Here is a 13630-nt window from a genome sequence, read left to right on the forward strand (position 1 = left end):
GCAGGGATGGAGCCTGACATGGACTTTCACAGAGTAAATGAAAGGGGCTGCCATCAGTAGTGACAAGGCCACGGATCTAGTCATTTATTAACCATTTATATAATTTGATTTTTTCACCATTATGCAAGAAATTGCAAAATTGTAACATACGTTGCATGCTGCAGCTTATTTGTTCTCTCTTAAAACAAACAGTTTCTCTGTTGAGCTGAGTAGTTTTGCCAAAAATACCAACTTGCTTATATCAGTATAGAAATACATGGACTGGGTCAGAGCAGAGGTCCATCTTGCCCAGTCCTGGCAGAAGCTGGTGGTGGACATTTAGGTAAAAAGTAAAAGCATGCAGTGATCTGGCCTCTCACCTCCAGCTGTCTGTGACTGAGGGACTTCCCTGGGCCCCAAGTCTCATCTTTCTGTTTCACATTGGATTTTGTACAACTTCAGGTTGCCTGATAAAATGCTGATGTCTAAAATATGAACACGAAAGCTGACATTTATGGTGTATTCTTCCTCTAGATAGGCCAAAGTGACCAGCAGTGTCAAGCAAAGTCCCTCCTCTGGAGGGACCAACAGTCTGTGCAAGCACGCAGCTGATGTTACAGCACAGCCTGGTAGCTCTGAAGGGAGAATAACAAGAAGGAGGTTGATGGGGCCTTTCTCTCCTGTTATTCCTTGTAATTTAGGTAAATATATTCTGGGATCAAAATACTCTACCTTTCCTGAGAAATTATGATGACAACTTCACCAAAGGTACAACTGTATCTTTTTATCAGTACTTTCACAGGCTTGGCTTTTCCCTTGTCTAGCTAAGCAGTGTTTCAAATACCCAAGCAAAAGCCAAAGTAAGACCTTTCAAGTTAGAGTTTTCTTATCTTTGGAAAACCTGAACTCAGAGAATTAACATCCGGAAAATATGTTATTAGATTGTCTCATATACTCCTCATACCTCCCCCACTCAACTTCCAGGTCCCAGCCAAACTGCTGACTGTGTTACTTCTTCTGGTTCATTTTGAAAGATTTCATATGAAACTGTTTTTTCCCCTTTCCCTCTGGAGGTTATTGTAGTGTCACTGAACTTCTTTCCATAAACTCAGTCCTTGGGAATCCTTACATAGCTAGACTGCATCCTCACTGTTTATGACTGGAGTGTTTGCAAAACAACTATCATGCCAGCCTCCCCCACAAGGATTTAGACATGATGCATTCTTTATTTTTTTCCCCTCATAAATTGCTTCATCCAGACCTTTAAAAAGGTTTATTTTCCTCTCTGACTGTCCTGCCTAGGTTTCAACAGATTTCAGGTACGCAGTTGGCTGCATCACTGAATGGGAATCTCTGTATTGAATTTACCTTTAGAGACTTGAAGGGCAAGCCCACTCTATCCTCTGTTCAGTGCATAATTTGATTTCTACACTGTTTTTTATCACCAGTTTTATCACCAGGAAGCCACAGGCAAAGACAAGCTGAAGGCAGGGTATTCTGGGTACTTCCTGAGGCAACAAAGTCCTTGGGGTGCGTGGTCGTTCTTTTTCTACCGATCTTAATTGTGCTAAAGTATGTTGGGAAGCATCTGGAGGTCAATGCTTGCACGTGGAGAAGATACTCTGCAGATAAGACACCAATTGAATTATTATCTGTGATTTTGGAGACTGAACTGTCTCAAGCGATTTTGCAAAATCCTTCTAGACACCTATCTATGCCATTATGTATCTAAATGGTTTTGAAAAACATCTTCTGGTTTCCAAGGGTCTTGGCAGAAGTCAACACAATGTCTTTCAGAGCACTGGAAATTCTGAATATGTCTGGTGAATAACAAGGTTTTGAGTCCCCAGTTCCAGGTAGCTACAAGAAAGCCCTTTGCAGAAGATAGATGTTCAGATTTGGTACCTAGAATCTGACACACGTTCAGTCTTGAAACACAATGCACAGACCAAGGTTATCCAACCCTGCCCACCCTCTGAACATGTGAACAGAGCATTCTTTGCACAGTGGAGAATAGGTTAAGGCTGTATTTTAAAACATAGCTGCTTTCCCCCCTCCCTGCCCAGCTGGAATTGCTAAACAATAATCTATGTTTCTGCATTCATCAGGCATTCAGCACTTTTGAAGATCAAATTCCCCAGCTGTTTCAGGTGGAGTGCTGTAAAAATAGGATAGAGAAAGAAAATCACCTGATCTTTACAGAAAGTGCTTCCTCTGGTAAGCAGAAAGAATGACTGTATAGCCTAAAGGTATTCACACTCAAGTAGACTGAGCTTGTCAGGTCATTTTGCATGGGACACAAAACAGCCATCATTGAAGATCAGGGTCAGATTTCACCTACTAACCTAGGTTTAAAAGGCAGCAACAAAATGCAGAAGTTCTGGTCTCTTCAGTAAAGCTGACTTATCTGTGCTTTACTTCGTTGTCTCTAGTAGTGTCCCATTGAGAAAGGCTTAAGCAGGTGGGAAAAAAAAAATCCCTTTTTTTTTTCTGGTAGAGAATTAACTCCTCTGAGGTCTCCTGCGAGTATACAACCGTCTCCTATGCATTGGAAGTCTCCGCATCTGAGTGTTTCCACGCCTCTGGCTCTGCAGAGCATTCAGTCGGATAGGAAGGACAGTTTTGCTGATGACATTGAGCCGTTCATTCAGTTCTTCTAGCCTTTTCCTTATCGACTGGACTTCCCTCACAAGATTGTCCACAGCCGCAGAGACAGGGCGGAGACTACAGAGAGAGTAATACAGGAGAATAACTCAGTGTGGGCAGTGTTCCTGAGCATGCTAAATAATTTACTGTGGTCTTGTGTTTCTTGGTGGGGAAGGGCCCTTCATAATGAAAGAGTTGCCAGCAACCATTAAAAGATACTTCCAGAACCACCCTACCCCTTGGGTGGTGGGAATTTATCTGTGATGCCCCCGTCTGAGTCCAGCAAACGATGAGGTTCAGGACCAGCAGGGGTGACATGCTCTTTCCATTGCCACCGAAGCACAGCTGGCTCATTGCAGAATGACAGCTGGTTTATGAGCTCCCAGAAGCAGTCCACAGCACTCCTACTTTAACTGGGGAGATGAAAACCATCTTGCATGGCTGGAACCAGCGGGAGTAGAGAAGAGAGCAGCAAGGCTCTCACTTATGAGGACTTCCTGATGAAGGGCGGACTGCTGCGTGCCATGGTGCAGCTGTGATTGCACAGCCACCAGGTCACTCCAGGCTGTGCCTACGCCTGAGCTGAGGGAGGGGAAGAGCCAGGTTCTACATCAGGGTTTGGGAAGATGAGGGCTGCACTGATGCACCAGAGTGCTTGGGGGTAACCCCAACCCTTCCTTTGGAGGGCTTCCTCTCAGTGTCCCTTTGGGCATTATGAAGTTCTGATGATCATTCTAATCTTACCTCATATTAATTAGCCTCTCTGTTAACCAGGAGCAGACTTGGAGGCTGGGCCACTGTTTCTCTTGGATTACTGTCAGTCCTCAACATTTCTAATGGACCAGCTGTGTCCTTACCAGCAAACTCTGAACTCAAAGCCCTATGCAGGAAACAAGGCTGAATAGTCTCATTACATCTCCTTGGACTAAAGTTAGAGCTTTCCAAATACATGACTTAATATCAGCCCTGATAATCTTAGGCATCAATGAATTTCAGCACTGGCAGTGTGAAAGTTGTGATTAATTCTGTGCTAACAACAACAGCCACTATGCAGTCCGAGAGAAATCCACTTGATGCTAAAGGCCAGCATATAATCTATCAACTATAGCCTCTTGAAACACTAGTTTGTACAGATATTGTGTGACCTTCTGACTAGTGTCATTTTATTCTGCTAGCCTTTCCTCTTCAACTGGTTCAATGCATAGCAGTTGTGGACAGATTTTTTTTTTTTTTCCTTTTTCCTAAAGAGAAAGCTGAGTTATGGAAGAGGACCGCTTGCTTTAGGAACAACTCTGATCTAAGTGATAATAGGTTTCTAGTAATTCTCTGTATTCTCTACTCCTCTCTCTTTTTCATTGCCTATTCCACTCTGTTTCTGGAAATATGAAATCAAAGTAAATTTTCTGACTGTGCTCAATCATTAATATTTCCTTCAATGCAAAAGGGACAATTTGAGGACATAGACTAGTGAATAGCTTTCTCAGATCTGGGTGTTAAAGAGATTGAAATAAAAACCATCACAGGCCAGCTCAGCTTCTTCTGCCTGTCCCATGGCGAAGTCCATGTGTGGATTTGTAGCACAATTCATTTTTCCAGCCTGTTCTCACAAGAATGAGGTGATGAGAACAGTCTACATTTTCTTTAGGATAATTCTTAAAATACAGTCATGGCAACCTGTAATATTTCACAATAAATAGTCAACAGAATATTCAGTTTACTAGGGTAATCAGAGCTGCTAGCACAGCAGATACCAAGACAGTGGGATTCATCTCCCCACACTTGAACAATCTGAAAGGTAAAGAAGATGAATCCCACTCAAGGAAAGACACCTAGGAGAGGACTGAATCCTGCCTTCCAGATGAAGGGCATTACCTGGAGAACTCGGGCAGTAAAGCGTTCGGGTTGTTCAGCAGGGTGTGCTTCATTTGCCAGAAGATGCCGTTTCCCCATTTCTCAAGTGTTTGAGTAATGCTGTTAATGCCTTCTATGTTGACCTTGTCAGCTAGGTTAGCAGGATGTCCGTGGAAGAGAGGAAAATAAATGCGACAGAACAAGAAAACATGAGCTAGTGGTCTGAATTTGATTCCACTCCCCATCACTTGAACTGAGCCACAATGAAATGCCAAATATTAAACATATGGAGGATCTAAATTAAAAAGCAGATAACTCTCCCTCACTGTATAATTCTCTGCCTCTGGTTGCCCAAGTTTTTTGCTGTCACTGGATACCCCAGATGATTATTTCTAAAACCGTTTTTCTCTCCAGATATCTCAGCAGCCACCCAGGAATCAAGAAAGAGCACTCATGAATGAGCACTGTGTGTCTCACTCCGAGGACAAAATAAGCAAACCTTCAGCCTTGAGTTAGCAAACGCCTCCCAGGTTGACCCATCAACAAAAAACTCTTACCGCCTTCTCTGTAGTTCCATTTCTGATGCTGGTCCAGAAAGTCCTCCTGGGATTTACTACAGGGCAAGAGGATGAAGAGGAGGAAAAGAGGAAGAGTCACCATGATGGCTGTTCGTGGGGCCTTGACTTTCCCTTGCTCTGTGGAGACAAAAAAGTCTTGCTAACTGCTTTATTTCTCTCTTTCTCCATCTCTCACCTGTCACCCCAACACCAGATTTTTCTCTGATGATGCATTTCTTTAAAAGTTGTTCAAGTTACTCAGCATAGCTTTTACAGAAGCACAGGGACTCTTCTTTTTAACAAGTACAAAACTCCTTACTTTTTTCCACGCCATTGAGTGGTACAGAGATACTTCATCAACTGGTGGCAGCTAGGAAAGTAGCTTTGCTCCATAGGTAGCCATGTTGACATAGCACCTTTTAGCTATAAATTTTTTATCAATGTCAGGCAGAGGCACTACGAGGTTCAGAAATAGCTTCATCCCCACTTTGCAATTAGGGAAAGCAAGGTTCAATCCAGTGAAGCAATTCATCAAGGATTTAATAGAGGCCAGAATAGGAAATTGTTCTTTTTGGTCTGATCCACTGACCAGTGGTAATAACTGAGATGTAGCCCAGTGATGGAGCTTCAAAGACAACCCCACCCCTCCATGTACTATCTCCACCTCGCCATGGTGTCAGGGGGTCAGTTCCACCTGAACAAATATGCAGAGTAGTCAATACAGATATATGAACTGATGTGAGCATTTACCTAAGCTCCTCACCTTTTTTTTTTTTTTTTTTTTTTTTTATTTTACCATCATTCCCAAGCCAATGAAAGTCAATCTTAAACTACAGGCCCTCCTGGACAAGTACCATCTCTAAATCTAGAAGGACAGATCAGTCTCTCCACAGCTTACTCATGCTAATTTGTTATTCTGTCTTAATTAAGTAGCCTCTCAGTGTTGAATATGATGTTTTTTTAAAATGTCATGAACAGCTGTTCTGGTAGAAACTGGCTGGAAATATCAATTATGCACATAGCAAAAAAAAGATGCATTGCCAAGTTCATGGGTTTTAGTGATGATTTCAGTCATCTGTAGTCACAGTGATGGAGGGGCTCACGTGAGAAGTAGGCACATGCAAGTACATGCATCAAAAATCTAAAACCTCCCTACAAAAAATGAGAACATTAAATTGTTTTTTGAATATCATATAACCCTCATCTCCTAACCATCTGGGAAGAATGCAGCCACCTCAAATCGTACTAGGAGCTCTAGCAGATAAAGCAGTACATAAATAAAACCTTTTACTTTGTGCCTTTCTTACAGTCAATCACTAGTGTATTTTAATTGCAACTGCATTTATTTTTCCATATATTTAAGATAGCAGTATGAATATAGCCATACTGATGGAAAATGTCATGCTACTTTAAAAATATTACTTTCCACCTGTCAGGAGGTATTTTGTACTCAGTATTCTTCTAATTGCAGTATTCATTTAAAGGAAAAAATAAATTACCTTCTTCCCCTCTCACATGTACATACACCTCTTCCTCCCCCTAACTCAGAGCTGCCAGAATGAAGATCTCTAAGGTTTGCTGATATGACCAAGGCACATAATGAAAAGGTCTCCATAGACCTTCTTGAAACTATTTGCATTGACACCATAGCTCCTCTGCCTCTCTGCTTTTCCAGATAAATACTCCAGCCTTTAGACCTTTTTTTATTTTCCTCTTTCTTTTGATGACTATGCACTGCACATGCCTTTTTAATCTTCCCTGATGGGAAAAGGCTCACCAGATGCCAATGTCTCTAATTGCAAATGATTTGAAAATGCTGCCAATATCAAGGAGGCAGTGTGGCTTCCCAGCTCATTCTAAAACATCCTGAAGAGATTGTCCATTCCTCACTGTTTCCACCTCCCACCTGTTTCAATACCCTAGGGCTGGGATACTTTTATCTTTCTGTATTTGTTAAAGGAAGGATGGTGATAAATTCCACCTACATCTGATGCTGAAAATCCACCCTGCTTGATCTCGAACTTTTTAAAACATCAGGTGTCCAAATGAATTGCAAGACCCACAAGCTGTATTTGCAGGGCCCCTCACAGACCAGTTTCTTTGTAGCTTTGCTCCCCGCATTCCTGAGGGCCTATTGTAATTTATTTTCATAGTAAACATCAGCTTATAATCATCTTTGAAATAGATTCCCATATCTCAGACACTTACAAAGAAATCGAGCAATCTTCCCTCTCTTAGGTGGAATTGTAGAAGGTAAATGGATATTCACTAATAACGTTTCTAGCAGAAGAAGTCTGCAGGTCATCTGTAATAGGAACCAGTTCCCAAGCCTGCTGCAAATATGTCTTCAGATCTGTTGCAGTGTTGCACTGGAAAATACTGTCAGGGTAGGACACAGATTGACAAGCAGGGAAAACTCTCACACATCCTTGGATAAAAGCCCTTTCCTAAATCCACAGAATAACAATAATAACATAGTAACTTTGCTATTGTTATTATTAATTACAATAATATGGCATGCTCTCTGTCAGAAAATTACATCATATTCTGCCCTCGGAGCAGGCTAGGCTCAATAATTCACCGGACAGTCTCTTCATCTGCAAGCAATGAAGACAGACATATTTGTCTCATTATTACACAATTTTTCTTTCTTCTTTTAACCTCTCAATTCCTCTCTCCAACATGATAAAAGAGCTCTGCTAGCTCAATATCCCGAGCACAGCCCTGCCAGGGTCAGCAGTTCTGCCATTCAGCCTAAATCCCTGCCCCAAAGCAAAGAAGTGCTGCCAGGATTTGAACTCCTATTTCTATATCCCTCTCCCCTTCACCCTTTCTGTTTCTTGCTGCTCCAGTGTGCTCCATTTCCAGTGCTCATCCGTCCCTACACGCAGCGGGCAATGACAACAGAGCACTGAGATTTCACTGGTAACTGCCCCAGACACACTGAGGGAAAACAGGGGACGACTTGAGTTCACTACTGCCCGTGAGTTGTGCTGCCTGCTAGGATTTGGGGAAATTGGATGGGTTATCCTCTCTCGGTGCCAAACACAGCTTCATTTCAGAGAGCCCTCTCTCCCCTTGAAGCCTGAGGAGAACACACTGTTCCTATTGCAGACATGTGAGTTGTTGCACCACGATTCAGAGCTTGCCTGCCCCTTTGTATTATCAAGAGGGCTTCAAAACTTTCCCTGCACTTCTGGTCATGCTGGAGCACCTCAAAGCATGTGGCCACGGATGAGCCCATGACAAAGCAGATTTACTTCTGAAGGGACTGTGGCTGTGGGTAAGGCCATGCTGGAGCAGGTATATCTCTGAAGACCATGGAGAAGGCCACGCTCAAACAGGTGCACCTCAAAGCAACTGTGGCTGTGGATAATAAGTCCGTGCCGCAGCAGGCATACCCATGAAGAGACTGTGGTTCATAGATAAGGCTCTACTTGGAGCAAGTACACCCCTGCAGTCTGTGGATAAGTCCAAGCCAGAGCAGGGACAAGGGGAGGACTTCATTGCTGTGTTAAACCCTATAACCTGGCCCAAAGGGTCCAGGGGTGGAGACTGTGATGGAAATACCTTTAAATGGTTGTAACCTCAGATTTGAGTTGCACGTTATAGGAATTACTATAGCAGGAACCATCTGAACCAATGGAGGACAAGCCTTGCAAGAAGCAGTGCAAGTGCAGCAGTGACCTGACCTGATCTGGCTTTGGTGCCCAGTAACTCCACACAACACACCACCTCTCCTGTCCTGAGTGACCACCATAACACATGGAGCCCAAAGTCATGGGCTAAATGAACTCAATGGATATTTTGTGGGCATATTAAAGACGTTTTACAGGGGTGTTCATAGACTAAGGGAATGATATCTGTGTATTATATCAAGGGATGGGAAGGGGGGTGGCAGTTAATGAGGTTGTATTGGATAGTGTGGTGCCTGAGCATGATGTAAATGGCATGGAATAAGGGGTGGAGAATGTGCTGGTTTTGGCTGGGATAGAGTTAGTCGTCTTCATAGTAAGCCCCATACTAAGTATGGTGCTGTGTTTTGGATTTGTGCTGAAAACAGTGTTGATAAGATAGAGGTATTTTCACAAACTCAAGGCCTTTTCTGCACCTTACACCACCCCACCAGCGAGTAGGCTTGGAGAGCTGTTGGGAGGGGACACAGCTGGGACAGCTGACCCCAACTGACCAAAGGGATATCCCACACCATATGATGTCATGCTCAGCATGTAAAGCTGGGGGAAGAAGAAGGAAAGGGGGGGACATCTGGCGTGATGGCATTTGTCTTCCCAAGTACCCATTAGGTGTGACAGAGCCCTGCTTTCCTGGAGATGGCTGAACGCCTGCCTGCCCATGGGAAGTGGTGAATGAATTCCTTGCTTTGCTTTGCTTGCATGCATGGCTTTTGCTTTACCTATTAAACTGTCTTTATCTCAATCCATGAGTTTTCTCACTTTCACTCTTCTGATTCTCTCCCCCATCCCACAGGGGAGGAGTGAGCGAGCAGCTGTGTGGGGCTTAGCTGCTGGCTGGGGTTAAACCACATCACTGTTCTAAACACATACACTCTCGCGTACTTGCTTTGAGATGAGGATTTTGTTGATTAGAGTTAGCAATCACTGTAGCAACACCCAAAATGAAGGATTTTTCTTCTGCAATATTGGACTGCAAGTGAATTAGCTTCGTGGTTTTCACTTGAGACCCATTCTCCTCTCATAATTTTCCCAAGTTCCTTACGAGATACTTTCAAACTAAAGCTGAAGAGTGATACTGGCTTTTGGTTATTTGCATAGAAATAAAATATACTTTTAAATGAATCAGGGAGTTTGATCTCAGGTAAATCATAAATACATAAAATGTAGCTCTCACTCCAATGGTAATGGATATTTAAACATCACGTTAAGTTTAAGATTCTCAATTTTGTAAAGGATCTCAAAAGATAATAAAGGCATTTTTACAGACTGTTGGAATTTATCTTTATTTCCATATGCAATATTTTAAGAATATTTTAAGGCTATATTCCTCACACACACACAATTAAAATGTTCTGGTTTATATATAAAGTCAAAGAAGGTTTAGGTGCTATAAACCAAACAGTTTCACATTAAAGAAACATATAGTAGCTGCAGACAATTTCTTCAGTTAATGCCAGTTCTGCCAGAGCTCCCAGGCTGGGATCTTGAAAAGACTCTGAGCTTTTAGAGGAGAAAGCTGCCAAGACTGAGACTCCAGAACAATCAAAGAATTTGCAAGCTGTACTTGCAAAGTGGATGGCATTTGTTAGCTCTCCAAGCAAAAAAAAAAAAAAAAAAAAAAAAAAATTAAAAAAAATCAGGGCAGTATAAACATTAGCATATGTTTGTAGCATTACGTAATGGTGGAAAGATCAAGAAAAATGCCAAAAGCAATTTAAAAAAATTGAATCCTACAATATTAACCCAGCCATAGAATATCACCTGTTTTGAAAGTCCTTGTTAAAAATCCATTGTAATGTATTATTCTTCAGTTTATATGTCTATGGGTATAATGTTGGTACACTCGCACACCTAGCTTTGGGTTATGTAGGAATAACAATATCTTGACTTTTTCAAGTTTGGCAACATATTTGAGTCAAACAGTGCTTTTGCATATAATTAAGAGTTACACTGCTCATTTTCTACCCAGCTGTTGTGTGAAACCAAAGAGCACCTTAATTCTTCAAATAGCCTGACCATCCTGCTATACAAAGGGATCTGATTGACAGCCCTGATGACTAACAGCTAGGGCGATGCTGTTGCCAGCAGGCAGACATACTGATGCTAAAGAAGGGGGAAAAAAAGCCATCCAGGTGCAAAGCACACGTCTACTGCAAATCATAACATTAGTAAAGTGCTATTGGTTTTGAGGAAGTAATATATGTCTTCTGCTTCTTCTCCAGGTGTACTTGCTTTTTCAGGATATGTCTTATCTCCATCTCTCTCTCATTTAGAGCTTGGTGCTCCCTCTTAAGAAGTTTCCTCTCTCTCCTGGGATAGGCACCCACAGACCTTGCATTGTCCACGTCTGCCTGTCTGGCTGTCTCTAAGGATATGCTCACTCTTCTCTTCTCCCTCCTTCTTTCACTCTGCACACCCCTGTTCTCTGGAAATCTAGGTAGCAATCCTCCAACCTCCAAGTCCATGCGAGCCTGCACATGTTGCCTCCTCTCCTGGCTGTTCCCACCGGTGCCCTTAGAGCCCCTGAACCCAGCAAGCTCTTTCTGAGGTGCATGGATGCGTCTCCTCCAGAGGAAGAAACAAAATATTCCTGGGAAAGAAGGCAGAGAATTGCATACAAGAGTTACCTGTGCTCTTGAGACCAGTCCTTCTGTGATGAGGCTTCCAAATCTCTGCCTCCTTGCTCCTCTTCTCCTCACCACCCCCTCTGCATTTCAGCTTGCAATGAGTGACGTGTCCCTCTTCATTTCCCCGCTCTCCGCGTTTCCACAGTCTTTCCGTGGAGCCTCTTCCAGCTGTACCTCTCCTACCCCTCCCTCCCACTCCTGCAAGCTCACCATCTCCCCCCACACATGGGAGCCTTATGGGAAGGAAAGCCTGGGAGATGGAACCCCTCTCAAAAGCAGCTCAGTCAGCAAGGACACCCGTATATCTTTGCCCCCAGTTCTTTCGGGCAGCTCTCAACCGCTGGCTCTCCGACACAGCTGCACGACTTCTCTTACTAGTCACAGTTTCCACTATGCAGCGCTCCTCTCTGGCTGTTTGAACCCTCTGTCCATCCAGCCATGAATTTGCTCACTGCGTTGTTCCTGCCTTTTAACAAACATGCCAATTAATTCCCTGCTGATTAGTTCATTCCTGATGTGCTCTGCCAATTCTATTTCTGGTGGAATAAACAAGGTGGGATGAATCGGCTGCAGTGTTGTTATTTTTCCCCCCCCTGCCCCCTCCTGCAGGTTCATGCCTGCCAAATCAAACAGGCTCAGGTCTGGTCAGTACTCAATAAAGAGATTTCTGAAGAAATGCAAGGTGTTAAAGGGATGATTTTTGTGAAGCAGGAGGTGGACCCCCGATTCTGGTCCCGTGTCCATGTCAGACTGACATTTTGCCATGCTTTGAGAGGATGCGCAGCCGCCACAGCCTGAAGCGGCACAATTGCTGCGCACCCAGACTCATGACTAGACCCATGGCACTGCTTTGCGAGTGCCTTGGCCAAATCTGCATTCTTCCTGATATTACTTCTCCAGTATCAGCTGGCAACAACACCCTCCCTGTTTCCTGACCAGCCTATTCCTATTTAACTCCATTTTCTACAGCCAAAACGTCTGCACTCAGCAGTGAGAGAAAAGATGCTTTTCTCATAGGGCAAAGGACTGTCCAGCCACTCAGAATAAAAGCAAACACCCAGAGGGGCCAGAGGATATAATGCAAGTGTTACAGACAGAGCAGTTACAAATACAGTATTATGATTGCAATGGAGGAATGCTGGTTTAATCCAGGTGAGGAGCCGATCAGGAAGAAAGTTGAGTGGCATCCTTCTTAGCACAGTCATAAACATCAGCCAGCACTATCATTTAGTCAGCCACTTAAATCCACTCAAGAGAGAGGTGCAGCCAGGACCACACTCAGGGGTATCTGCTTCTCTGACACCAGAAGCATGTGGTTTTGGATGCTCCCGCTCCCCTTGTCCCACTGGCTCTGTGGCAGGGAAATTTCTGAGAAGACCGCCTAGTTTATGGAGCCTTGCCACTGAAGCAGCAGGACACTCATTTGCAAAGTTATAAAACACCAGTTTTCAAAAGCAGCCCACAATATACAGGCTTAACACAGACCAGTCTCCGGAGGAAGTAGAAACCTATTTTTTCAGGGCTCAAGCAAGCAAACAAAATATCCAGGCAACAGGCAAATAACCCAAACAATCATCTGTCTCCAGCTGTTCCCCATTCAGCACATGGCAAACACAGTCTTGTTACGCTGCCATTGCAACTCCCTGCGAAGAGGAAACAAACTGCTGATGGTCAGCGTGGGATGGGAACGCTGGATGGAGGAACGTTCCGAGCAAGAAGCTGTCCACAGCATGGCACAGAGACTCCAGCTTAGCAAACCTGATGGGGAAACACACACTGGCACAACACCATGCTCCTAAAACCCTGGTCCAAATCCAGCTTGTGCTGGTGAAGGGTCACAGTGTGTGCCCGATGTCCTGGTTTCATGCTGGCAGCATGCTACCTCAGGAGCACGTATCACAGAAATTCCCCATACCTTGTGCCTCCTCCAGGATTAGTGGGGGAGGCAGGACAGGAGGGAGCTGTAGCACTTTCCTTCCCTGTCTCCTGCCTGCTACCATCCACATCCCCAGTGATGGGAAGGGAGCACTGCCCAGCCCACCATCACCACTGTGGCTGCATTGAGCTAGGGACACCCAGTGCCCAAGTGCCATCACTGTACAACACTAAGCAAACATCAGAACCTTTAATACAACCAACTAATGAGAAACTCCTCTTTTTTTCCTTTTTTTTTTTTTTTGTTGCCACATCTCTGTGACTGTGTTGTAAGCAACTGCAGGGTGTTTGATCTGCTCTCCTGCATGAGGACTGCTGCTTGCAGTCAGTTTTCTAAACT

At 43.8% G+C, this 13630-nt stretch overlaps 2 protein-coding genes across 2 annotated transcripts in view; both read right to left on the bottom strand.

The window, feature by feature from the left end:
• The window catches only part of LOC142601518 (histone H4), a 370615-nt gene that overhangs the window by 161534 nt on the left and 195451 nt on the right, over window positions 1–13630 (bottom strand). The window lies entirely within an intron of this gene.
• On the bottom strand, window positions 62–11796 carry LOC104643780 (uncharacterized). The gene is made up of 4 exons (XM_075742866.1): window positions 11356–11796; window positions 5034–5171; window positions 4498–4627; window positions 62–2703 (listed from the first exon to the last, which is right to left on the bottom strand). Exons 2-4 carry the CDS (start codon window positions 5134–5136, stop codon window positions 2481–2483), a joined length of 456 nt encoding a protein of 151 aa, XP_075598981.1. The 5' UTR covers window positions 5137–5171; window positions 11356–11796; the 3' UTR covers window positions 62–2480.

Source organism: Balearica regulorum, chromosome 1, assembly GCF_011004875.1.
Source record: "Balearica regulorum gibbericeps isolate bBalReg1 chromosome 1, bBalReg1.pri, whole genome shotgun sequence".
NCBI lineage: Eukaryota > Metazoa > Chordata > Aves > Gruiformes > Gruidae > Balearica > Balearica regulorum.